General features: G+C 42.2%; 1 protein-coding gene across 1 annotated transcript in view; it reads right to left on the reverse strand.

Moving 5' to 3' along the window:
• Window positions 1-1,125: 1,125 nt before the first annotated feature.
• The window catches only part of DCBLD1 (discoidin, CUB and LCCL domain containing 1), a 76,565-nt gene continuing 52,287 nt past the window's right edge, over window positions 1,126-25,403 (reverse strand). The window contains exons 7-15 of the mRNA XM_083176828.1: window positions 20,860-20,900; window positions 13,731-13,937; window positions 12,922-13,046; window positions 12,003-12,150; window positions 11,070-11,186; window positions 10,782-10,863; window positions 9,567-9,613; window positions 9,199-9,318; window positions 1,126-4,420 (exon numbers count right to left, since the gene is read on the reverse strand). Of these exons, the coding sequence (XP_083032954.1) occupies window positions 3,897-4,420; window positions 9,199-9,318; window positions 9,567-9,613; window positions 10,782-10,863; window positions 11,070-11,186; window positions 12,003-12,150; window positions 12,922-13,046; window positions 13,731-13,937; window positions 20,860-20,900 (1,411 nt within the window). The 3' untranslated portion in view covers window positions 1,126-3,896. The remainder of the gene's footprint in view (window positions 4,421-9,198; window positions 9,319-9,566; window positions 9,614-10,781; window positions 10,864-11,069; window positions 11,187-12,002; window positions 12,151-12,921; window positions 13,047-13,730; window positions 13,938-20,859; window positions 20,901-25,403) is intronic.

The raw sequence follows: 25,403 nt of genomic DNA on the forward strand, positions 1-25,403 counted from the left end.
ACTTGCGAGCAGGGCCCTCCTACCTCCATGTCGCTTTGTATCTACCCAGTTTGTTTAATCACTGTTTTTTCCAATTGTAAAGCGCAACAGAATATGCTGCACTATATAAGAAACTGTAAATAATAATGTCTCCTGTATGCCCCTCCTGGAGATCACACAAAAATATAATGCTGCATTACATTTTTTCTATTTCTGAATCAGGCCCAAAGTAACCATCTATGTGTCAGCATGTCTAAAGTGGGGGAGAAACGTTCACTCCAAAAGAACTTCAAGGAGTCTGCAAATGGACCCAGTTGACTATTTCAAACTTGAATCCGAGCACCAAAAATTGTCAACCAAGGTCCCCAAGACAGGGTTTCCTGGCCATGGAGGTGAAGCTCTTTGGAGCTCCCTGAAACTACTTAAGTTGGCTGTGTTAAGGAGCTTTTTCTCTACCATCTCATGCCACTTTCATGGAAGACATTCTGCTTCCCTAGGAGGGGGGGGGGGGGTGGGAGTTTAAATGCATTAATTTAAAAATACCTTTTACGTTGTAAAATATACACTGCGTCTCCATACCACAGTAACAAGTTCCCACACAACAGCTCAGGAACAGTTGACAGGACTCCTGTCAGCTGCAGGCACTCCTTATTGCCCCTCTCAGTGCTGGGGGGAAGGGGGTCCTGTTGTGACACTGCATCTGAAAATATTTATTTACACCTCCACTTCCCACGAACGATATACCTCTGGTGAGTATCTGCTGATGCTTCCCAGTCTCATCAGTGTACCTGTACAGCCAATTTCCCAAATTATGCACGTCTGCATCAGTTCCACCTCATTCATTCCAGCATATGCATGATTTTATAGGAATGTGACTTCTTATACCACACAATACAATACCACACGAATCTTGCATGTTAGACACCTTTGCAACTTGGCAGAGCCATATGGTACACTTGCAATTACCGCACAGTCACTTTTAGTAGTCACAATATCTGCAGCTGGCACAAGTACACATGATGGTAACTCAAGATATAAGTACTGTACACCCATTATTTGTTCTAAGCACAGACCCACAAATCTACTTTCCACTATGCGATGCAATTTAATCAAACGGACTAGTTGTAAATCCAAAAATAAAAAGGATAAAACAAATGCATTGATTTTATTCAATAAGTGTACATCAAGCAATGAATGGATGTTGCAGGCTTTTCCAGCTAATCCAAAAACAATTTCTATTGTAATGGGCAAGCATCAACATTTTGTGTAACACCAGTATGTACAGAGAGGTCATGATGAGACTGCTTTCCTAATGCCAGCTGTGACAATGACATCTGCAGGCAGTACAATGGTGTTGCATGTTCCAACACTAGAAAGTGACAACAGAAGCAAAATACCGCACTTATTAATAACATTCTTTGAATTGGGTACATTTATCTTGCTTAACATTTTGTTAAAAACAAAAGAAACTTAAACGAAACCTGAACATTACATGGAATGGAAAGTATAACTATTGAATGCTTTCTTTTGAAAAGAATAATAAAAAAATTGTACAGTAATCATTCTCTTTTCACATAAACCTATTCTGGTAAAAATAGAATATACAGTCATATACAAAGCACAACAGTTCTTCTAGCACACACACATGGGCACTAATTGTGTGCCTGTGATGCTTTCCATTCAAAGTGCAGGCACCGTAGGCTTGAATGGCTAGTCAAATATAGAACGGGGTTGTCAATACAGGATGCACTGAAATGTTCTCAAATGTTTAACAGACCCACTGAGTAAACAGATTATCACACTGGCTAAAGGGACCAGGAATCTCCACTTCATTATTCAAGCAGCGGCGACTGCAGCATGAGTAGACAGCACCACAGATGCAAATAAGGCACCCTTATGTTTCCACCGTAGCATTTGGTTTATAAACACACATATCTGGTCAGTTACCTGAGATCATTAATGTCCTTTGGTCCCGCCAAAGAATCCATTTCTATAATATGTGTAGTAAATGGATTTTATCCTCTAGCTAAATACATTTTTTTCTGCATTCTGGAAATAGCCATTTTGTGGTGTAAAAATGATTCCTGAGGATGCAGCACTCCAAGCCCAGTATTCAGGAGGCCTAAGCAGGAAGCTGTATTCTTATGGCTATAGGTCCAGCCCACACACTTGCTGCCTATACTTTATGTATGGTAGCCATAGGAGGTGTTTAAGTACAACTTTAGAAAACATATCCATTAACCTGAATGAAAACATATCATAGTGACAATAAAACAGTTCACATATAAAAACTTTTTTTTTAAACTTAACAGTTCCAATATATAAAAGCTAACCCAAAGAGACACATACATATTGCATAAAAGTAAAAACTCCATACTGCTTCTAATAAAGTGATTATCCACTGCTGATCTCAATTTGGCACGTGTTGGTCGTCAATGAAATAAACCATTTGGTTCAAGCCCCTGAAGCTGAACTGGTTTATCTCATTTATGATCCAAACCCACCAAGCTAAGATGCACAGAGATCTGAAGGTGCCTACACACGTAGCGATGAACGTCCTGAACGATGCTAGATCACTGGACAGCGACGAGAACACTGGCCCTGCCCTGGTGATTAACTAGATCATGGGTCTTCAACCTGTGGCCCTCCAGATGTTGTGAAACTACATGTTCCAACATGCATTGCCCCATTTTTTCCTATAAGAGCACGCCAAAACGGTCAGAGCATGCTGGGACATGTAGTTCCACAACATCTGGAGGGCCACAGGTTGAAGACCTGTGAACTAGATCATCCAGCATGCTGGATATTAATCACTGGGGCAATAGCGCTACGCGGAGCCACGCATTGCTATGCCCCTACACAGGGAGCGATCACTTGAGATCACTTAGAAAAAAAAAACTAAATCGCTGCCTGTGTAGGCCCCATAAGATCAGAGCATATGCTTATGACACCATAAATGGCCTCTTGGTTGTCTGGTAGCATCATGCACACGTCATCTATGATGTGACAGCTCTGGCCCTTACTACCCCTCTGAATTTCACTGTGCAAAACACGGCAGTTAATTCACAGGTGACATATGCAAGTCAGAGGTTACGGTATAGATGATAGACAATGAATAGGTTGACAGTCATTAGGTCTAAGTGACAGTGACTAGGCCAACACCCAAGAATGGTCAACATATCTTAGTTTAACATTAACAGAAGGTCAATGCACTTTTTTGGTGTCTATGTCGACATGGACATATTATCACTCTATGCCCACTTGGATAGTAAAGTATGAAAAACCCCCGAAAAACTCATGAATCTTCACCTTATTCATGTTGACCATGTCCATTCGACCATAAGCTTGTCAATGTCAACCTAGAGTATGTCAACCAATCTTAGGTGCTAATTTAGTCTCTATCGACCATTTGTGGTCAACCTAGACATTGTCGACCCAGGGGCCGCAATACCCAAGTCAGACATCTCTGCAACATTAGATATATACTGTACAAATGAATAAGCACTGTGCCCATCAGTTCCTGTTTTACAGGCAATATAAATTAAGGTGAGTTACATGTTAAACATTCACAGTGTTAATTTACAACATTGAACAAAATAGAGCACCAGAGTAGTGTAGCTGTGCGATAATGGTTACACGTAAAGATCAAGTAAGACATCCAGTCTGAATAGAAGAGATTTACAGTACAGTAGTTACATTTCTCTTGTCCATCTTCTGTACACATTGCACATATTTCACAAAGTAACCGGGAACTCGGGTATTGTAGCAATACACCATATCTATTTCTGAAGTCACATGACAACCTCAAACAGCGGCACAAAATAAATTCTATGGTAATGTAAACAATATTGTTTTCAGCAGCTGGGCAGTAACATTCACGAATGGGGCTGATCATACATGTAGCACCCTTAAGCCTGTTATGAGAGAGAAGTTATGGCAGTCTGATTTATAGGCTTCAAACAGTCCCTAGGAGAGGAGTATCCATCTGCCACTAAAGAGCAGGACTGCGGTCGTTGGTAATCATCACCGCCCACTGCCGCCCATGTCCTGTTGGCTCTCGGGCTGTCATATTCACACTCCTCTATGTGTATTCTGTGGGGTGTCTGGTAGTCTCCGCCACTGTTCTCGGCACTGGAAGACATTTGAAAACTGACAGCAGAGAAAGAATGCTTACGGTCCAGAGCTACCACAGGGATATTGTAACCAGACTCTGGTGAAAATGTACATTCGCGCATCATGTGGCGCTCAATGATGGGAGTAGCATACTCTGGCTCCGGGTATGTGAGGGGCAAAGCATATTCATTGGTCCTGAGAGGGCAGTCATAGTGGTTTTCTATTTCCTGGCTACAAAGTGCGTCTTTGAAATCGGCATCGATGGGCTTGAAGGTGGATCCCTTCCTGGATACTGTTCCAGTTCCAATCATGAGAGACTGCTCGTAATCTTAACACAAAGAAAGACAGGTGTAAATAGACACATAAGTGAAAACAAAACTAGGTATACATTGTAACAAACAATGCAGTGATCATAAGGCTACAAATTCAATTCTTAATATACTATATATTATATATTTATCTAAAAATATATAATTGCAGAAAAGCAAAATGTAATATTAGTGTAGATTTTTTTTCTAAAAAATGTCTTCTGTGCAAAAAGTAATGATTCTATAGGGGTGCTTGAGAAATTTGACTCTCTGGGACTTTTCCACTTAGAAACAGGAGTGGATAACTACATTTTATCTGCACCAAACCACATTCTGTTTATAAAAAGCAAAAACTGAACCCTGCTTTATTAACTACTGTTTATATTGGGGTACACAATGAGTGATGGCGCTAAAAGGTTTATTCTCCAATAATGAGGGTTATTCTAATCTAACTCGGTCCCCCACACGCTCTGATGTTTTGCGCATGTGCATTTCTGCGCATGTGCAGATGCAGGCTGTGAGCGGGCACAGCGATTTACATGTTGGCCGTCCGGCTCACACCTAACAGTGCGGCCAGCACAGACCATGGGAACACCCGGCATTTCATGGGTGTTCCCAAGAAAATGCAGGCCGTTCCCATGCAAATCGGCTGGCGACATGGGTGCAGACAGCTGACGTCAGCTGCCTGCCTGCTTTCCGCACCAGGCACTCGCAGATCAGAGACACCATAGAGGTGTCTTAGATCTGCGAGCGCTGGACCATCAAATGATCCCCCCCTCCCGCACCCAAGGCTGCGAATGGATACTTATGCAAATCACCCATTTGTAGCGGTGCAAGGGATCACGGCGTGTGAGGAGCTGTCGGCCATGCGGGCGGCGTCTGGGGGCCTCGCAAGGCTGTGAATTTAGCAGGGCCCGTATCTGTAACAATTCTAAACACAAATCCTATTTTTGAGTCTTAAATTAGTTACATTCTCAATAATGCACAGGGAATGATGCTGTCATGATAGAAACCTGTCTGGGTTACCTGAAATATACAAATTAATAAATAAATTAAAAGACAATAAAAGGACTGCTTAAACAAGAATCCCACATGGGCAAAATTAGGTTTGGATAATGTAATACAAGTAGGACACAGAAGATATACAATGGTAATGGGGTAACCCTAGTAGCTGTGTTAGGATTTAGGGTAAAATGATTGTTTAGGAAAGTAACCTATTTGTTTCTATTAGAGCATTATTACTCCACTACCCTGGCCTCTTCTGTAACTCACCACTTCCACACCTCTTTTCTTTAGTCATAAAACTCTAAACCCGTTTTCTTCTCTTGTCTCCTAGATGACCCATGACCCCCAGAGTGCCCTCAGTAACTGCATTCACAATAATCCATGCACCCTTCCCTAATTCTGTATTGTTCCATGATCCATGCAACACATGCTACACAACAAGCCCTCCACTAAAGAGACCTTTAACTTCCATAAACTAGTTGTAACTCTGGTACTTATGTAATATCTGGGCTCCCGTTTTTCTTATGAGACCGCGTCCCCTTGCGGGGCTCGCTGCGCTCGCCACGCTTCGGGCACGGTGGCTCGCTGCGCTCGCTACACTATATAAAATCAACTCCATGCGTAGTTGGATAGTAGGGGTATGAAAAAATGGGGTTCATTTAACATGGGAGCCCAGATAATACATAAGTACCGTAACTCTTTATTGATGACATGAAGACTATTGCTAGTTCAATATATTAAATATTGAAAGACCATCCTTAGACTTTGGCAAAAATAAAAATGACACGCAGATTTCTTCTTGGACGCATTTCATTTTGGACTATATCCACTTTGGTAGCATAGTTATAATACCCTCCAGAGGGTTGGGTACAGGATACAGGCAATCAGGATGCTGGCGGTCAGAATAAAGACATTGGCATATCAACGGAGTAAAAAACAGACTAGGCCGCCGATCTAAAATGAACCCTGAACTAAAATTACCCCAAACTCCTTTAGCCTAACCCTCACTGGGATACTTAAGTTTGGGATTCCGACTGTTCAGATACTGGCTGTCAGTGTTTTGACAGGTGTCTCAATTCTTGCACCGGCATTCTAACAGTCGGGATCCCATCCACCAGGATGCCAACTACATCACCCTCCAGAAGATCAGAGGAATATCCATTAAATTCTATAGGCCTATATAATTTAACACACCCATAGGATTTCTTATACCGCTTTCGCAGCTTTTTTTATACGGCTACTGCAGCTTATACAGATGTGTCCACATACATCTAGCATGTTAAAACAATCCCTCTAGTGACTCTGAAGGGATGAATGTGGTGGTGTGGGGGACTCATACAAGTTTCTCTGAATTATAAATTATAAAGGGGGTAGGGTGCTGCAAGTAAACCCAATTGTAGTACATTTTTAATGGCTATCATGTACTATTAGACTGTGCAAAAGAACATTTTTTTAAGCTCATATCCAAGAGCCCTGGATCAAAATTTGTCACGGGTCTCCTGTTTCATATGTACAATATACAAATAGGGCCAGACTCTCTCAGTCCACCAGCTCGCCATATGCCTATGGGACGGGAGAGTGCCTTGTGCGCCCCATTATGACGTACAACGCCGTCCGTCCAGTGGAAGAGAGCGGCTCCATCTGTATGCCCATATAGCCAATTTCATACAGTAGGACAGACACACAACATAATAAATATATAGCTTTATTAATAAATATAGCTTTATTGTCTGGTAAGCTAAAGGTAAAAATTTGTAACTATTTTTTCCCAAAGATAATATCCTTATTTATGTTATTATAGAGACGGGCATTTAAGCTGTGTACACACGGTGCGATTTTAGCTGTTCATTTTGACTATATATTCAAAAATCGCATAGCAAGTTAGTCAAAAATGCAGTGTACAGCCACATATGATCCTGACGCGCGGGGGCCAGCGACGTTGGTATTGCATAGCAATGGCTAAATAGACTGTGCAGGCAATCTGGACTATGTCCTCTGTAGAAGGTTTCTGGCCTAGGGCAGTGCAGTTTGCCAAAATCAGATAGCAAAAATCGTACAGTCAAAATTGGCCATTAGCCTGGATCTCACTGTGTGTACACACCAATAGATAATCAATGAGTGCATAAAGTAAAATACTCCATGGCATGAAAATATATACAATACTCTGTCCATAGTCGTTTCTGAACTTACACTTAAATTACCACCAGGTGGCTCCACTGTCCAAGAAATGCAGATTTCTTAACAGTTTCTTATATAGCACAGCAAATTCCATTGCCCTTTACAATTGGAAACAGCGATCAATACTGGGTAATGAACAGAGAGGTAGAGGTAGGAAGGCCTTCTTTTACACTCATCGGTCTTCAAAATTAAAGGTTTAAAAAAAAACCATTTAGTTGCTCGATTCTTCAATATTACGAAAGAACTAAACTTTTGAATACATACTCTGCTTTTAGGTTATTGGGGCCAGATGTCATAGCCTTGGAGTTCAGCACCCGTGCAGCATGCCTTCTGAACTCGGGAGGATCTTTAAATGGGGCAATCATTAACAAGGCATGGTTTGGACTTGTAAATGATTGCACCATTAAAAAAAATAAAAATCAGAGTTCGGCAACGCAGCCACTGAACTTGGAGGCTATCTAATCTGGCCCCTGGTATTTATGAGTCTAAAACGGTCAATGTTGCTCACATAAACCATTACGGTTCTTGCCATGTGAGAAATACTGGGCTTTTGTTATGTGACCAAGATCATGATCCTCCTATAATTCAAACCAACACAGCTGGTATGTGTGATTTGAAAGGATGCGATTTAAGTGTGAGAATCAGTCGGTCAGCTGCTGCTTGAAGGCAGTTAAGAGAAAATAATTTGCTGTTATGAGAACCTTATCTACATATTTACGCAGTCTCTAGCCAAAATCCTTTGAACTACCGATATGTTCTTAGAGTATGTAAGCTCTGCATGCTGGACCCTACAAAGGAAATCTATTTCAGGGTTGCCTACCTGATCCTCTCATTCAGGGAGAAAATGCTCTGCTCCTGGACTTGTATGATTGCCATCACCTGTGGTGGGCCACCTGTCTTATCCACTACCTAGCTCCCTACAGGTGCTGGCAATCCTACATTACCAGGGAAGTCCAGGAACAGAGCATTTTCTCCCTGACGGAGAGGGTCAGGTAGGCAACCCTGAAATAGATTTCCTATGTAGGTTCCAGCCTGGAGAGGGTCAGGTAGGCAATCCTGATCTATTTCGAATGTTTACTTTTTGGTTACAGAAGTATGTAGAGCACATTTGTGACCCATCAACAGAGTTCTTATCAAACCCTTAAAAGTGGACAACTCTGCATCTGAATTACTTCTCCTTTTATTGCCAGCACTGCTACTGGGACAAGCTACAACTGTATCCTTTGCTACTGTGCAATCCTTATCTTGCATATTAATACTCATTGTACTTAAAGTATGGAGATTACACAAAGGACATTGCTAATTTCCCACCCCACTTCCCAAAGCAACAATCAAACCAATGTTTTGTAATGTTCCTGATTAATGTTCTGGTTCATCTTAAAGAGAAATATAGAATTATTATGTAACTTGCCTTTCAGAATGACCCCTGTGCAAACAGTATGTTAGATGCATAAATGTAGCATGCTAGGCTGAGCTGGAGGAGCTCAGGGGTATGTACGGTATATGCAGGGAGTGTGTTTCATGCCCAGGCACATGGAGTATGTTAAGCTTCCAGAGTAATACAGGTGGGAGGCAGGAATCACACTGCAGTAATGTACACAAGCTTCTTTCCTACCTTCTGTGTCACATTTGACAAAGTCAAGTTTCTGCAGCACATCCTTATCACTAGTGTAACTGATGGTAAACTCTGTCGGCTGCTGTCTCACAAATGGTTGTTCAGGATGATTCCAGCACCCTGCACAAGAGAAAAGAAATGATATTAGATCACATTTATCTCTCACACAATTTAGGGAAAGCAGATTAGATTCCAGACCCCACCTTCCCCAGTAATGAGGGATGAGACCTCAATGACATGATTTGTGACACCGTGCCCCTGCACCTAGCATTCCTAACCCCCTCTAGGATCTACTGGGAAGGTAAGAAGTACTTGCGATATATGCCCCTACTTATCACACAGGAAAACTCATCATAATCCCCACTTACCACTTTTGTGTTCCTCCGTCTTGTAGGAGTCCGTTTTCAACCTGTTCCTGCAACAATATATATATATTTTTTTAAATGACAGTTTAATAAGCTACACTATAAACAGAATATATCATATATATGTATAGGAAGGATAGGAATTTCACAAGTAAAGGAATGTGTGCTATGTACATACACACCCGTCTAATGTTCTGCAACTCTGCACAGTATACTACAGTAACAAGTCTGCTGTTTTGGTGACAGTCCAGTAGCATTGTTCTAAGGTATTTTCCTAAGGAGACACTTCCCAGAACATGCTGCTAATACATATCCCCACACAATGACATTAGCTGTAACTATGCAAAACATTTTGTAGAATGAAAGTCACCACCCCTTTGGCTGCTGTTATGGCTTTAATTTAACATTTGTATGCAATTTCCATTAAGTATAGCAGGGACTAAAACTGTAGGAGAATACATTCTACAAAGGATAACAAGGAAACATATGACCGTAGATAAATTTCATCATTTTTACAACCTCCAAATGAAAGAAGTATCACCAGAGAGCGGGTGTGGTATGCGCCTCTGACAGTGAGGATCCAGACTGCTGGTGTTCTGACAGGGGGTTGAGCACACAGAAGCCCCTTGCGGGCTCGCTACGCATGCCACAGGTTCTATTCTCCCTCTATGTGCTAACATATGTGATTAGCATCATAAAGGGCAGCTCTTCTGAAAAGAGATGTCCTTACAATGGTCTCCGGTCCCTGGACTTCACACCTGGAAATCCCTCTGCACATGTGCAGAGTGACACACTGGATGAGCAGACCCATCTACAGCACCAATGTAAAAATAATCCAAGTCTTCTATTGGGTAACGCCACCTTTTGCTGGCAGCACCCATCACATCTGAAAACCCAGTGACTTGGAATTAGTACATACGGGAAATGTGGTAAAACCTGGGAAACAGGGTTTTTTTTTAAACACATTTTCCTGTACATCCCACCCTTTCACTGTTGAAATTTAGACCATAACAAAATGTCAAGATGGTCAGTATATCACCAGTCATGCAGACATTCCTATTCTTAACTTTTGACATATCGACTGTATCTGTTTTATTGCCTAAATTTTAAACCTGAAACATTTTATCCTGTGTATACATTACTTACATTATAATCCTATCGGTTTGACATATTTATTGTGGCGATACAGGCTACCATGAAATAAAAACGTAAGTGTACCTTGATATGCATATGCAGATAACAGTGACCAGCACACACACTACTAATGCTAGTGGTATGAGAACTGCAATCATTTTCCATCCTAAAATAAAATTAGAGGGGAGACAATATTAGTTATCATACCTACAGCATATCGCACATGCACATTATGCCTAGAACTGGGCAATCCTGTAACTAGAATTGGTGAAAGCCACAGACGCAGGTTTAAATAAAACTAATCCACTCTCATTTATTTAATGCTTTGGGGATGTTTAAAAACTAGTACATGTGCCAATGTTTAATACATACCAAAATCATTTTCTTCAGAAGGAACTGGCTCGGTGATGTTTTTTTCTTCTTTTACTATATTTTTACCCTTCTTTTCATTTGGCTTCCTCCACATGGGATGAGTGGATGAGTTGTGAGCTGTGGAAGTGAAAACATGTTTAAGCAAGGGATATTTAATTAGGATTCTCTTTAATACCCCCTTTTCCACCGCCGCTCATCTTCTTATATCAGTAGATGAGCGACGGGTTGGACCGCTTTCCATGGTGTCCTGCTACAGAAATCCATTCAACCACCTGTGAAAATCACTGGCCAAGGGGAAAAAATTAATGGCTCAGTGGCAGGTATTCAATGCGGCCGGTGAGGGGGTTAAACAGCGAGGATTGCAGAAAACCAGCGATCCTCGCTGTTTAACCCCCTCACCAGACGCTCGCCCTATTCAACGTTCTGGGGAAATGCTCGCCGTCATGTGAAGGCGAGGATTCCCCCAAACAGCGAGACCCGCGGCTAATGCAGCGAACCCGCTGTATTTAGCCACGAGTCTCGCTGTTTCGGGAGTCGCATACGCCAATTCCCCCTCGCTCAAAAAATGGAGCAAGGGGGAATTGGCGTAGATGGGGGGGGTGCGTTGAATACTGACAGGGTGAGTGGTGACAGCGAGCAGGAAGCCCTCAGCATTGAATACACCACAGTGTGTATGCACTAAGCGATTATCAGGCCAGCAACTTTCACAATATCACTGTCCTTACACACTGTACAAAATCGCCTTGTGTGTATGGACCTTCAGGGTAATAGATGATCGCATACTAGACTACTCGATTTAGGAGAATTGCCAATTACAATTTAAATCACAGTTCAGCAACATTAACTAGGTCCATATTATGAGTTTAATTAGCAGATAATGCTGCATGTACAGCCATCTGTACAATGAGAGATAAAGGTAATGTTTGTACATACTCTGTGCTAGAGCACATCCTGTAAGTTCCACCTTCAGAGCAATTCTTTGGTTCCAGGTCCGTGGTATTATTCTAAGTGCTCTCGTCACAACTGGAGGGATAAAGTTGTTACGAGTCCAATCCTGATTGTCTGAGTTACCCTCCAATACCTTTACAGTGATGGATACAAAACAGAGAAATAGGTCACGATACAAAACCAATAGAGAATCTTAATGTGATTTTCACAATAGGCCTTTGACCATTTTTAGCCACAGGCAGCATGTTCATAACCATTCATAGCCATGCAGACTGTGAGGCAGGTGGAGAATGCTGCCTGACCTATCTGACTGTGAATCACACACAGTGGCCATACAGCATTCTCTACCCGTCTCCTGTACTGGCGGAAAGGCCCCCTTGGTACCAGCCCCCCTTGCTTGAAGGCCCCAAAAATCATGGGGCCATGGGCAGCTGCCCAGTGTGCCAATATAAATTAAGATGGCCCTGCTTCGTAGAGGAGCATACACTGTAAGATGGGGTGTGGTATAGGGCTCAGACAGTGGGGATCCCGACAGTCAGTATCCCGACATCGGGATCCCAACAGCAGGTGCTCCGACAGGGGGGCGAGCGCAAAGAAGTCCCTTGCGGGATCGCTGCACTTGCCATGCTGCGGGCCCGGTGGCTTGCTACAGGTTATATTCAACAATCCACAACCCCCATAAGGGAGAATAGCGCGTGTGTCGGGATCCCCCCTGTCAGAGCACCGGCAGTTGGGATCCCGACGTCGGGATACTGACTGTCAGGATCCCCACTGTCGGACCGTCATCTGGCACCCGTAAGATGAAGGAAGTCATCAAGTCAACATTTTGATAAACAAATTTAGATTACATTCCAAAAATGTTATGTGTCTTAAAAAATAAACAGACATAAAATAAAGTAATAACCTTTTCGTCATTGCTCATTGCTCCCTTGTAAGTCCTCCACTTTGAGCCATCTCTTTTAAAGCTGATAATGTAAGATTTCACAAAAAAATTGAAGTTTGGCAATGTGGATCCTGTCGTTAGAATGCCTAAAAAAAAATAAAACACAACATTTAGGTTCCAAATTCAGGAACAATAAAGGTTCCAGTAACGAAAGGAATATACATAACTTTAGTGGGTGAAAAAGTTTGAACACATGTAAACAACTGGCATTCTTTATGATGGTCGGGGTGAGTTCCCTTCGTCCCAGACATACTGTAACAATTTGCTTGCACCCATTATCAGTAAACAACAAAAAGATATTGTTTGACTGACCGCGTTTTCATGTGAAGTGAATAAACAATATCAATGTGAAATGCAAACAGAACCAACATTTAGTAGTGAGGGCATGAAATAACTGTAAAGAGCAACAAATTATGCTAGCATTATATAAATGTTATTCATAATAATAATAGATGATGATGAATACATATAAACTGAATAATGTTTTCTGTTTGGGGAAAAGTGAATAACCAAAGGCCAGTAATGCTAAAACATATGTCTAATATAAAATGTATACTATTATGATTCAGAAATATAAAACAATTTAAGACATTTCAAATAAGTTTGTGACTGAGCTTATTTCCCATCAGTACACCTACTGAAAGACAAAGTAACCAGCTTCTGTTATGCCAGAATCCCTGTAAACGCTTGCACAATTGCGCAGCCAGTATACAGTCTTGCATGGAATGAGGCATCTGGTACTTGTGAACATGAACAGTAATAAGACTTACCAGTGATTTTCTTTTTTTCTCCTAAATCTATTTCAAGCCATTCCCTGTCAGCATGATGGCTGGAAGCCCAGGAGGCACCTTGAGTGTGGAGCTGTGCCTTTTCTGGGGACCACAGGACCATCTCCCCAGTCTCACCGCTCCACTCCCAAGAGGAGGTTGCTGAAAAGGCTTCTGACCCCAGTCCAGCAGTCAGGGAAGTGCTACAATCTAACACAAATAATAAATCAAAATATGCAGTATTACAAGGAGAGGAAATTACTGTAATAATAGACACCATAAGGTGAATAATTTTTAATGATTTTATTCAGGAATTAATAAAATGGAGTCATAAATGAAGTCATCACTGTGCTAACATTACTACATATTTACATATAAAAGTTTCTACCGCATACTAGAACAAAACATTACAGTTACAAATTGATCACTGGGGAAGCAATTGTTTTTCAATGGATAGAAGACTTCTTTCTAAGTAATGTTAATTAAGGATACGGCAAACAGATGTTCAGACCACAAAAGGGATAATATCTGAGTTCAGTTAGACAAACGGAACCTTGCGCTAGATTGATCAGCCCCTTATTGTATCTCACAGGACCAGATTATGGGCCAGTTGGCTGACATCACCCTGTAGTCCAGGCTTTACTCAGCCAGCATTGCAAAGTGAGACAGACTGCTGTTACATTTAATGAATGATCTATTCAGATTATAGCCTAGGGGCCTAATTCGTGTTTGTAAGTAAAACAAAAAAAGCAAGTAACTTTGGGGCCCATTTATCAGTACATATATGCGCAAATATTAAGTATTCGCCCATATGTATGAAAGAGGGACCGCAGCAGATATCTACAATACCTGCTTCGATCCCATAATTCACGCACGTAGCCACAAACCCCATAGGTTTCTATAGGGGATGTAATGCTGTTCACGTCACCAATATCTGGAACGTGAATGGGCTACTCCCCTAGAACCCTCCCTGGCAGTGTCCACTGTATTTGTGCAGTCTGTCTGATCGTGCATGCGCAAACCCCCCCCTGGCAGACATCACAGCACAACGCAGGGATGCATGTGCGCGCGCACGCCCCATTCGCGGCAATGGACGCGCGAGCGTGACAGACACTCGTGCATCCCCATCTCTGCAAACAGTGCACCAGGGTATATCGATCTGGCCAGATAGATACGTGCGGCTCTATCTGTACATTTCGCAATTGGATCCTGTGCAGTAAGGTCCTGCTGAGATCCATTTCAATATATAATCCATCATAAATGAGCCCCTGAATGACTGGAACAAACCATGATTTCATGCATTTTTTTCTGTGCAGGGTAAATACTGGCTGCTGTTACATGTAGCCCACAATGCTAGACAGTTATTTATGTACGTTGCACTTTACATTTCAGTATGATTACAGCCCACCCTAATCTAAATCTCTCTGCACGTTACATCAGCACCACTGATGGTTTTGACTAATTGATTTTTTTGACATGAATCAGGCCCTATATACGTTCTGATCAGACAGAGCCCATAATGCCCCTTTCAGACCGCACTTTTAAAACGGTAAATTGCCGTTTTTTTACCGTTTTAAAACGGTAATGTGTGCGGTCTGAAAGGTCCAGTCCCACTTAACCGGTTAGAAAATGCCGTTTTTTCTAACCGGTTAAAATGCAGGGTCCTACCCGTTTCTGAACCGGTATTTTAGCGCAAAAATCGGCTCAGAAACGGTATTTAGGACCCAGCCAATGAGCTGGGTCCTAAATTCAGCACAGTGAATACTTAATGAGCGCTCATTAAGTATTCACAGCACTGGAGCCCCCCCCCCCCGCGCGTGTCGACACCCCCCGCGCGCGTGTCGACGCCCCCCGCGCGTGTCGACGGCCCCCCGCGTGTCGACCCCCCCCCGCGCGTGTCGGCGCCCCCCCCGTGTCGACTTACCCCGTGCCGGTATCTCCGTTGTGGTTCCCGGCACTGCAGCTCAGTATGCTCGGAAAGCACTTATGAAAAAAGTGTCTTTCAGAAAATGGCTGCCCCCCATACGGAAGACAGTTTTTTTAAACAGGGTTTCCTATGGGGCAGCCATTTTCTGGAAGACACTTTTTTCATAAGTGCTTTCCGAGCATACTGAGCTGCAGTCCACAACGGAGGTACCGGCACGGGGTAAGTCGACACGGGGGGGGGGCGCCGACACGCGGGGTGGGGGGGGCGTCGACACGTGCGGGGGGCGTCGACATGCGTGGGGGGCGTCGACATGCGCGGGGGGCGTCGACATGCTCTTGGTCGACACGCGAGGGGGGGGGGGAGCTGCACGGAGGGGAGGGCTGAAGGCTGCACTGGCTTTGACCCTGTATTTGGAAAGTTTCCAAAAACGGGTCTGCCAGTGTCAAAAAATCGGCACTTAAACGGTAATATACCGTTTAAGTGCTGCGGTGTGAAAGGGGTTTTATCTGGCAGACCCGTTTTTGGAAACGTTTCCAAATACAGGGTCAAAGCCAGTTATGCGGTCTGAAAGCAGCATAAACTATATATTTGTTTTGAAAATATTATGCCTGCTTCCAGTACACTACAGGTCCCAGCAGGCCTAGATATCAGAGGGTGTTTTGTTTTATATTTTGATCAGTAACTGTGAAACTAAAGCAGCAGATGAGCAAGAGATACCCTGAAGGCAGACTCAGAAGCAGGAATTTGTGTAGCCTTCGCTCACTGCCTCAACAAGCTAGATATTTACTGAACAGCTGCATGTTTATGCTGACCTCTGGTGACTTGTGATTATTGGAACCTCTTTATTCTTCACATTAAATATTCTATGTCAGACTGAGCTATTTACTTTAATGATTCATGACAGTTTAAGTCCAGTATTAAAACCTATTTAAAAATTTTAAGTCCAACTCTATTTTAATTAACAGGAAAGAGAAAGCTATCAATTTATGAGCATTATCATTTTTAAATAAAACAAAACAGAACTCCGCAGTCACATCTGGTGAGTAATAAGTGTGGTTGCTCTCCTAATAAACTAGGTCGCACAAATAAATCTGTGATATCTGTCTAATGTTGCTTTTAAGAGATTATTTTGTTTTCACAGTATTCTAAAAGGTTATTTAGCTCCAAGAAAAAGTGACAATCTCAAAAGTTAAGGCCCCCCATAAACTAGTCCGACTTGTCCAAAGGACAAGTCAGACCCAATTTCTCATGAGCTCCCCCCTCAGCTCTCCGGGAGGGCTCACATACTATTTGGCACTTGATGTGCCATTTTTTACATGCGATAAATCGCATGTAAGGACTTGTCTCCAGGGGAGCTGCAGGTAGGTGGGCGGGATTTAGAAAAATCCTTACAAATGAATGGGCGGCCACTGAGGCCAAGAGGGCCCTCTCTCCGCTCCAGCAGAGGATGCAGAGCACCTCTCCTGCCTGGCGCTTCCCTTCTCTGTAGATAGGTGTGTGCCAGCAGTGCGGCACCGCTAGCACACACTTGATCTGATGCGATACATTGCGGGTGCTAAAAACCGGTGATGGCTGTACATTCGATTTGACTTATGTGAGGCATGTTGGCCCTCTGACTTCGGCCCAATACGCATGGGACAGCGCATCGAATCAGATGTTATAAGGTGCCCACAAACATTAGAAAGATCTGTGATCTTAAGATTTCCCTTGAACTCCCTGTCAGTTCTGGACAAAAGATTCCGTCCCTCTCTGAGGAAGCCGCTGACAGGAGAAGGCGGAGAAATGCATAAGTTTGGTACCAGGACTCTTTCTTTATGCCACCTGTCATTTCAAGTACAAGGATTGTCTTCAGATAAGGTACAGTGCAAGTGCTAACTAGCCAGGAGACACCCTACAAACGTGGTGGTACAAGTTGCTATCCCAAGAAGCTGCACACATGCAGATATCTAGTAGGTAAATATTTCCACATGATTGGTAACTATTATACAATCAAAATGAGTTACTTTTTCAAAACACCAGTCGGTGCATGCTAAACCTTAATATTTATTGACATTAGGATAACAAATATTTATTACTAAGCATACAAAACATTAAGGGGGGTATTCAATGTCAGGGGCACGGCTGCCTGTCCCGTTCTCGCTTTGCTTGACTTGAGCTCGGCGGTTGGGATTCAATGTCCCGGCCGCCGAGCGGCGAGAAGGGGGCGTGGCCGGGAGCTGAGGCCGGAAATAGTCGAGTTCCGGCTGGGATCTCACCTATTTACGTCTTTTCTCGGCAGAACGAGCCCGACAGCTTGTGATGTTGGACTCGTTCTACCGAGAACCCCTGTTCAATGCTGTCGGGGAAGACAGCAGTGAATAGGGCCCCGCAGCCATCTCCCCAGTCGGGAGATGGCTGCAGGAGCACGACAAACATTGAATACCCCCCAAAATCTGTTTATTACTAACTGCCCAATTATTAGGAATTTATTCCTCTTGTGGAAACTTAATTAATTCTCCTAACTATTGGATATATGTAGGAGACCGGTGATCCCCACTGGAATGCAATTATTTTCATTTCTTATCTGTATTGTTTTTTCTTTTATACCATTGTATGTTAATTGTCTAAATGTACCTTTAGCCAGCTATAATGAATATTGATATTAACTATGTATAAGAGATTATTCATGATTATTTCTTTCTAATTCTTCTTTTTTATAAAATAAAGAAAAATGGCTTTATTGTAATGCAGTCTATTTCAATATTTGCCTAATTTTCTTAGTGTCAAAATGCTGTGTGTAGATACCAACAAAATATACCACAACCCTCACTACAAAAATGTACAGCATGTGTAATATTTTCAATATATCTCCACAAATGAAGCCATGCATTTCAGTTCTAGATCACACAATAATGTTTTCCCCCTGTGTTTTGGTGTACAGTTTTCTCAAAACTTACAATATGGACAATCTATGTTTTTTTTCCCTACTACTATGTTATAGTTGATAATCGTCTCGTTGACTTAGGAGGTGGTGATCGGCACATCAACAATATTAATTTCAGTATATTAGGGACACAATCATTATACTGCATGGTTATTGATTAGAGACAGGCTGCATTCCCTTGATTATAGCCACCTCACAAATTCAATACATCCAACTCTCCCATGTGAAGATAAACAGTGCACCTTAATGTACATGCTCTGTAAACCTCTCTCGCTGTCTATTCTGTGGCGATACAATACATCTGCATGCCAATCCTATATTGTGAGTACACAAAGTTTAAAGGTATTTTCAGTTAATTAAATCGGTACTTATGTAATAGCCGGGCGCCCAATTTACATATGCATGGCACCGTAGTGAAATCGCATTGCATGCGATTTTCCTATGTAATTTATTCACTGCTCTCTGGCCTTGGGCAGTGCGATGAGAACGCATCGCATCTCCTGCAAAATCGCATGCGATTTTATAGGGTGCGATGCCATTTAATGTACTATACACTTGTATGACATACAATGGGATTTAGGCACCCCCCCACTATCCACGACACCCTGAAGCGTGGTGATGGGCGGCGGAATGCGTCCTCCTGACCTGTTCATACCCCCACTATCCACGTCAGCAGAGCTGATTTTATATAGTGTGGTGAGTGCAGCGAGCCACTGAGCCCGAAGCGTGGCAAGCCCCGCAAGGGGACGCCGAATACATGTAATGTAATTCGCTTACGCTCGCCACGCTTCGGGCTTGGTGGCTCACCACACTACATAAAGTCAACTCCACGCCGACGTGGATAGTGGGGGTATGAAAAGGTCGGGTGGATGCGTTCCACCGCCGCTCTCCACGCTTCGGGGTGGCGTGGATAGTGGGAGGTGCCTAAATCCCATTGTATGTCATACAAGTGTATACTACATTAAATGGCATTGCATCCTATAAAATCACATGCGATTTTGCGGGCGTTGCGATCTCATCGCACCGCCCAAGGCCAGAGAGCAGTGAATAAATTACATAGGAAAATCGCATCGCATGCAAAAAACGCATGCAATACAAAAGCTATTTGCTTAGTGGGCGCCCGGCTATTACATAAGTACCATTAAATCTCTACCTATTTGTGAATAATGGATAGGACTTCATTACTATTAGCGGTTACAATTCTGATAGTAGTGTACAGAAATGTTCATCACTCAGCTCCTTTTTCCTACTGTAGGTAACCAAAATGCTCGTAATCTCTACCCCCATGCCCGTAATCTCTACCCCCCTCTATTCCCATGCTGTTCTCAGTTCCCCTGCATCTCAGGTACAAATTTGACACACAAAGGAGATTTCTTTGCTCTTGTGGCCTTATATTCTGAGTGGTACTCAAGGCCCAGATGGCGAGCTACCGGCACATAGAAGTGCCGATAGCGCGCCATCAGGGTATTTAACTAATCTGTTTCACTCACCATTTGCCTCCTCGCCTGTTTCCTGCAGCGAGGCAAATATGGCCATTAAAATGGCGAGACTCGCTACGTGAGGATGGCCTATTTTCGGCAAGGAAAAGCCATCCTCACCATAATACCGCTCTTAGGCTATGGGTTGGGGTACATGGTTGAAGTTACCAAAAGGATAAAAATAAAAAGAGGCAGACTAGGTAGGCCAAGATTTGGCATCAAATTCTATGTTTCTATAATAGATATGATAGACAGCTGGCTCTCAAGCAGAGCTCCTAATAGTGAAACTGGGGAATTGAATTAGAATTCTGCAGACATGTCACAAGGTTACCATGCTACATGGGAGCAGTATCTAGTGATGCACAGTGTGTGCAAACCAATCAGTCACTGCTGGAATGACAAGTGCAAAGAAAACCACAAATGACATCCATCATGGTGAGATGTTTTTTTTAACACAAGGTTAAAAACACGACAAGTACAGCAACTATTTGATATATTTAACTGTACATTACAAATCCATCGCAATTTTTTTTCCCCATTTTGTGAATTACTCATAGGTTCTTCTGAATTGAAGAATTGAAGTTATTTGTAGGAAAGTTTGATACAATGTTAATGTTAGCTGTGCAACGGAGATCCTGCCACAGATCATTATCCTGCCAGAGATAGGGACAGTGTATTGTACACTACACTATAATCATGCAAATCAGGCAGTGCTTTATGGGAAAGGAGGTCTGACCTCTTCCTAACGCAATAATGAAGTTCAAATACAGACACATGCAGACGCTTACAATGTATCATACTTACCAAGACTGTTAAACACAAACCGCCGATCTGAAAGTGAGCCGCTGCGAGAAAGAAAAACAAAGAAAAAAAAAGTGATTAGTAGCAGCCAGACAAAGCATTTTTCCTAAGGCGACTAATCTCATTATCTTTGGTACAAAGTGCTGCACCTATCAGTGTCTCCACCAAGAGTACAGCTGATCACTAAACAAGGATGCTTTCTAGTTCTGAAAGGCCTTTGACCTGTGTCTGTTTGTGCAGTGTGCTCACAGTGTCACGCATCATTGTCATGTTTGAGTTTTCTAAGGCAGCATTTCAAGTGCCATCTTGTGGAAATGTAACAGCTGCACTATAACGGTGTATTGCAAGCTTGAAGCATATGTGACAGTAGTCACCTTGTCATCTCTGTGAGAAAAGTCAGATTTCTGATCTATTCTGTATATGTAAACCAGATTGCTAAATATCTAAATGAATATATGACAACAGTTGATAAGTATTTAGAACAGTTATGGTGCCTCTGGTCACTTCAAACTTAAATTTGCTATTAGTTTTGTTAGTTTTCATTCTTTCCTTTTTTTTTTTAACGCTAAAGTTTTTGTTTGGTACTTGTGGAGTATCACGGCTCCCACGACCTGCATCGTATGCAGATCGTATGCTAAAAATCGCATCGCATGCGATGCGATGGCACCCGATTTTGCATTGAAATGCATCAGAATGCATTGAAATGTGTATTAAACTTGTGAAATGCCCCCAAATGCCATTTTTCACAGTGCACCACCCCCACTATCAACGACAACCCGAAGCGTGGCGAGCGCAGCGAGCCCGCGAGGGGCGGCGGTACGCGTCCTACGACCTTTTCATACCCCCACTATCCACGTCGGCGTGGAGTTGAGAATAGAATAGTGTGGCGAGCGCAGCGAGCCCGAAGCGTGGCGAGCGCAGCGAGCCCCGCGAGGGGACGCGGATACCTCCACAGCTATACGCGTCCCCTCGCGGGCTTCACAGGTATCCGCGTGCGCTCGCCACGCTTCGGGTTGACGTTGATAGTGGGGGTGGTGCACTATGAAAAATGGCATTTGGGGGCATTTCACTACTTTAATACACATTTCAATGCATTCTGATGCATTTCAGTGCAAAATCGGGTGCCATCGCATCGGATGCTCAAAAATCGGTAAAACATTGTATCGCATCGTATGCCACTACATATGTCATACGATGCCATGCGATGGCATACGATTTTTGAGCAAAAATGCTCAAAAATCGGTAAAGCATCGCATCGTATGCCATCGTATGCCACTACATATGGCATACGATGCCATACGATGGGAGCCGTGATACTCCACAAGTACCTTTTGTTTTGTTGGAGCATTTCAGATTATTTTGTCAAAACAGCTTTGCTGCTTGGAAAAGGTTTTAATATATATCCTGCGGATTATCCTTATTTGAAGTATGTGGGCGCTCTTTTGCCAGTGTGATGCACGTACTTTAAATGCATTCCTTTTTTATTTTAGGTATATAGACTCACAAACCACATATGATCTCAATCTGTACAATTAACTGCCACATACTGTATTTGAAGCTGCAATATGTGGAACATAACTCACCACAAACACGTATTTACCATAGAGGTCTGATAAATTAGATCAAATCTATATTATGAATCAGCTGTGCCCCTCTAGCAGTACTTGGGTAAAACACACAGAATACGGAGTATAACCGTCCCATGCAGAGATGATAGAACATAAAGACAGAAGAACAGAGACACTGACTTTGGTATTTGAACCAAATTTACCCTCCATCAGTCAAATGGCCTCTTAGCATTTAACCCCTAACAATGTCCATTATGCATCTATGAAACAGACACTATTGTCTTCCCATAGTAGTAGGGGATCGCAAAATACTTCCAACCCAGCGGAATGATGTGCCTGGGATGGATACAGAATGGCAAGGTCATGACTGCACAGTAAGCAAAGCAGTCATTCATAATGGAATTACAACTCATATTTAAAGGCTGATTGCACATTAAAGGGTCATGTTGATCATTGAAAATGAAAGGCTAAACCAGGTCAGCAATAAGAGCGCAGCATCCAAAAACTGCTACTACAAACGCATTACCCAAAATCTACAGGCATTTTAAGGCATAAATCATGACACAAATGTCAGCTGTCCAACAATTACAGCATGTCATAAATAAGCACAAAATATAGTATTGTATGGATACCAACAGTACCCCAAATAATAAAAAAAAAACGACACAAATTTTTTCATCAAGTAATTGCATTAAGATTTACACAGAAACATAGAATTTGATGTCAGATAAAGAAAAACTCATGGCCCATCTAGTTTGCCGCTTTTCTTTATTTATTTTGGTCACTTCAACCCTATTTGAGTTTTATTTCTTTGTATGGATATCCCTGTGCATATCCAAAACATGTTTAAATTGCTCTACTGTATTAGCATCCACTACCTCTGATGGGAGCCTATTCCACTTGCCCACTACACTTTCCATGCAGCAATTATTTTAACCCAATGGGGCATACACACGTTGCGGTTTTTGGCTATTTTTTTTTTAAGTGGTCTGTCTAGATCTCTTAGAAATGAACACAAATCACTCCGTGTGTACACCCCATAGTGTTGACAATGCGCTGTCCCGCACATCGCTATTGTCAGCTCAGATCGTGTGTGCATGCAGTCAAAATCTAGTTAGATCGCTTAACAAGTGACTCACAGAAAGAGCAATAGCCATCTACTATTTAATGCAACTTTTGGTTTTTTTGCTCAGCACAAACTGCTACGTGTGAATGGGTGATCTAGACACCAGGAAGTTTAACGGAAATCGTCTACCCTTAGCAAAAAGGTTAAGTACAAATCTCACCACCCATCAGGCTTTCTGATTCCCTTACCTCCTTCAAGCGCTCCCTCAAAACCCACTTTTTTCGACTAGCCTATCCCTCCTCCTAACCTCTTTTAATCCTCTTATCCTGCCTCCGTTCCTCTCCGTTCCTACTTATCCTATTGTTTTTCGTTCGTCCACCCACCTATTTTTAGTATGTTAACTCTTATGAGTAGGGCCCTCCTTCCTCACGTACTCACCCTACCTCTTTACCTCACCTGTGCTCCTGTCCTGTTCTTCCCTTCCTCTACTTCATCTTTAGTCTCCTTGACAATTTTGACACCTACTTCTGAACTGATGCTGATTTTAGTTCTACCAGCTATACCCCCATTTATACTGTATTTTTCAACACACCCTGTACGTTACCTCGTCATTTATTTTTTGTTTGCTATGTACGGCGCTGCGGACACTTTGCGGCGCCCTATAAATAAACGTACTACTACTACTACTATCTCAATGTGTGTGTATGCCCCTTAACTCCCTCCAGTTTCAGTACATTGCATCCGTGTTGTACAACTTCTTTTACTTTGAAGAAGGTTTCCCTCCAGTACCTTGTTAAAACCCATTATATATTTAAAGGTTTCTATGTTTTTATGAAGACATGATATGGCCTCCACAACTTTAGAGGATATTCTAGATAAGACTGTACCAGTGACCTATACTAGTGGAACCCAAACCTTTTGAATCCCAGCACCCTAGAGTATCACAATTTTATTCACGACACCCTAGGGCAATTTGTTATTATAAAAATATATATATATATATATTAAATGAAGGTAAAATGAGTTTTATATGCCATACTTCACTTCAGCAGTCCTCACGTGTGCAGGTGCCAAGATGGGATGGACCTAGACTTCTGAAACATTTCTGTATTATACAGTTTGTTGTCCAATAAATAACTAATTAGGGGCACAATCCAAAAAAGGATTTCTCAAGTATCAGGATGGGAAAATGAATCGTAGCCAATATGTTGGCAATGAGCCCCTATCTGTGGACTTCATAATGATCTGTGCAGTGCATTGATGTTCTCTGGTGATTACACAATCACCAGAAAATAACTGGTCAGGGTCACATAATTTGAAAGAGTGGACAGCCCTCTTTAACATCATGACATAGTTTAATTTGTTGGTGGGAGAATGAGTACTTTTAATACACTCTTCCCCTTTTTTGTTATTTGGAAAATATCTGCAGTGCAGTTCCAATAGGAGGCATGACTTAACACCGCCATTGCACTCAGACTCAATGATGTCATGAAGCAGTGTCCACACTTAACCTTCAGTGACACCAATTATTACAAGGCAGAAACTTTAAGGTAAGCTAAACACTCCCATTTGAAACCCTGCATTACTTAGTTTAAGTCCTACTCATACGTAGCAACGAGGGGCTTCTTTTATAATAGGTATAGTGATTTTTTAAACATGATAACTAATTAATTGAAAGAATAATCAATTAAATTCATGAAATAAAAAAAAACAGTTGGTGTTATAAACTTAATTTCATATAAATGTATTTAATACAAATAACTTTTTGTATTACACAGGGTTATTATTAAGCAAACTGCATCACCACCACTGTTACCAATCGGATTCAAGTACCTCTCCTATCTCCCGATTGGCAGTCATACAATGTGTGCAAGTATAACAAATGCAGATAGCATATAGACCAATACTAGAAA

Source organism: Crinia signifera, chromosome 3 (assembly GCF_055691185.1).
Source record: "Crinia signifera chromosome 3, ASM5569118v1, whole genome shotgun sequence".
Classification (NCBI taxonomy): Eukaryota; Metazoa; Chordata; class Amphibia; order Anura; family Myobatrachidae; genus Crinia; species Crinia signifera.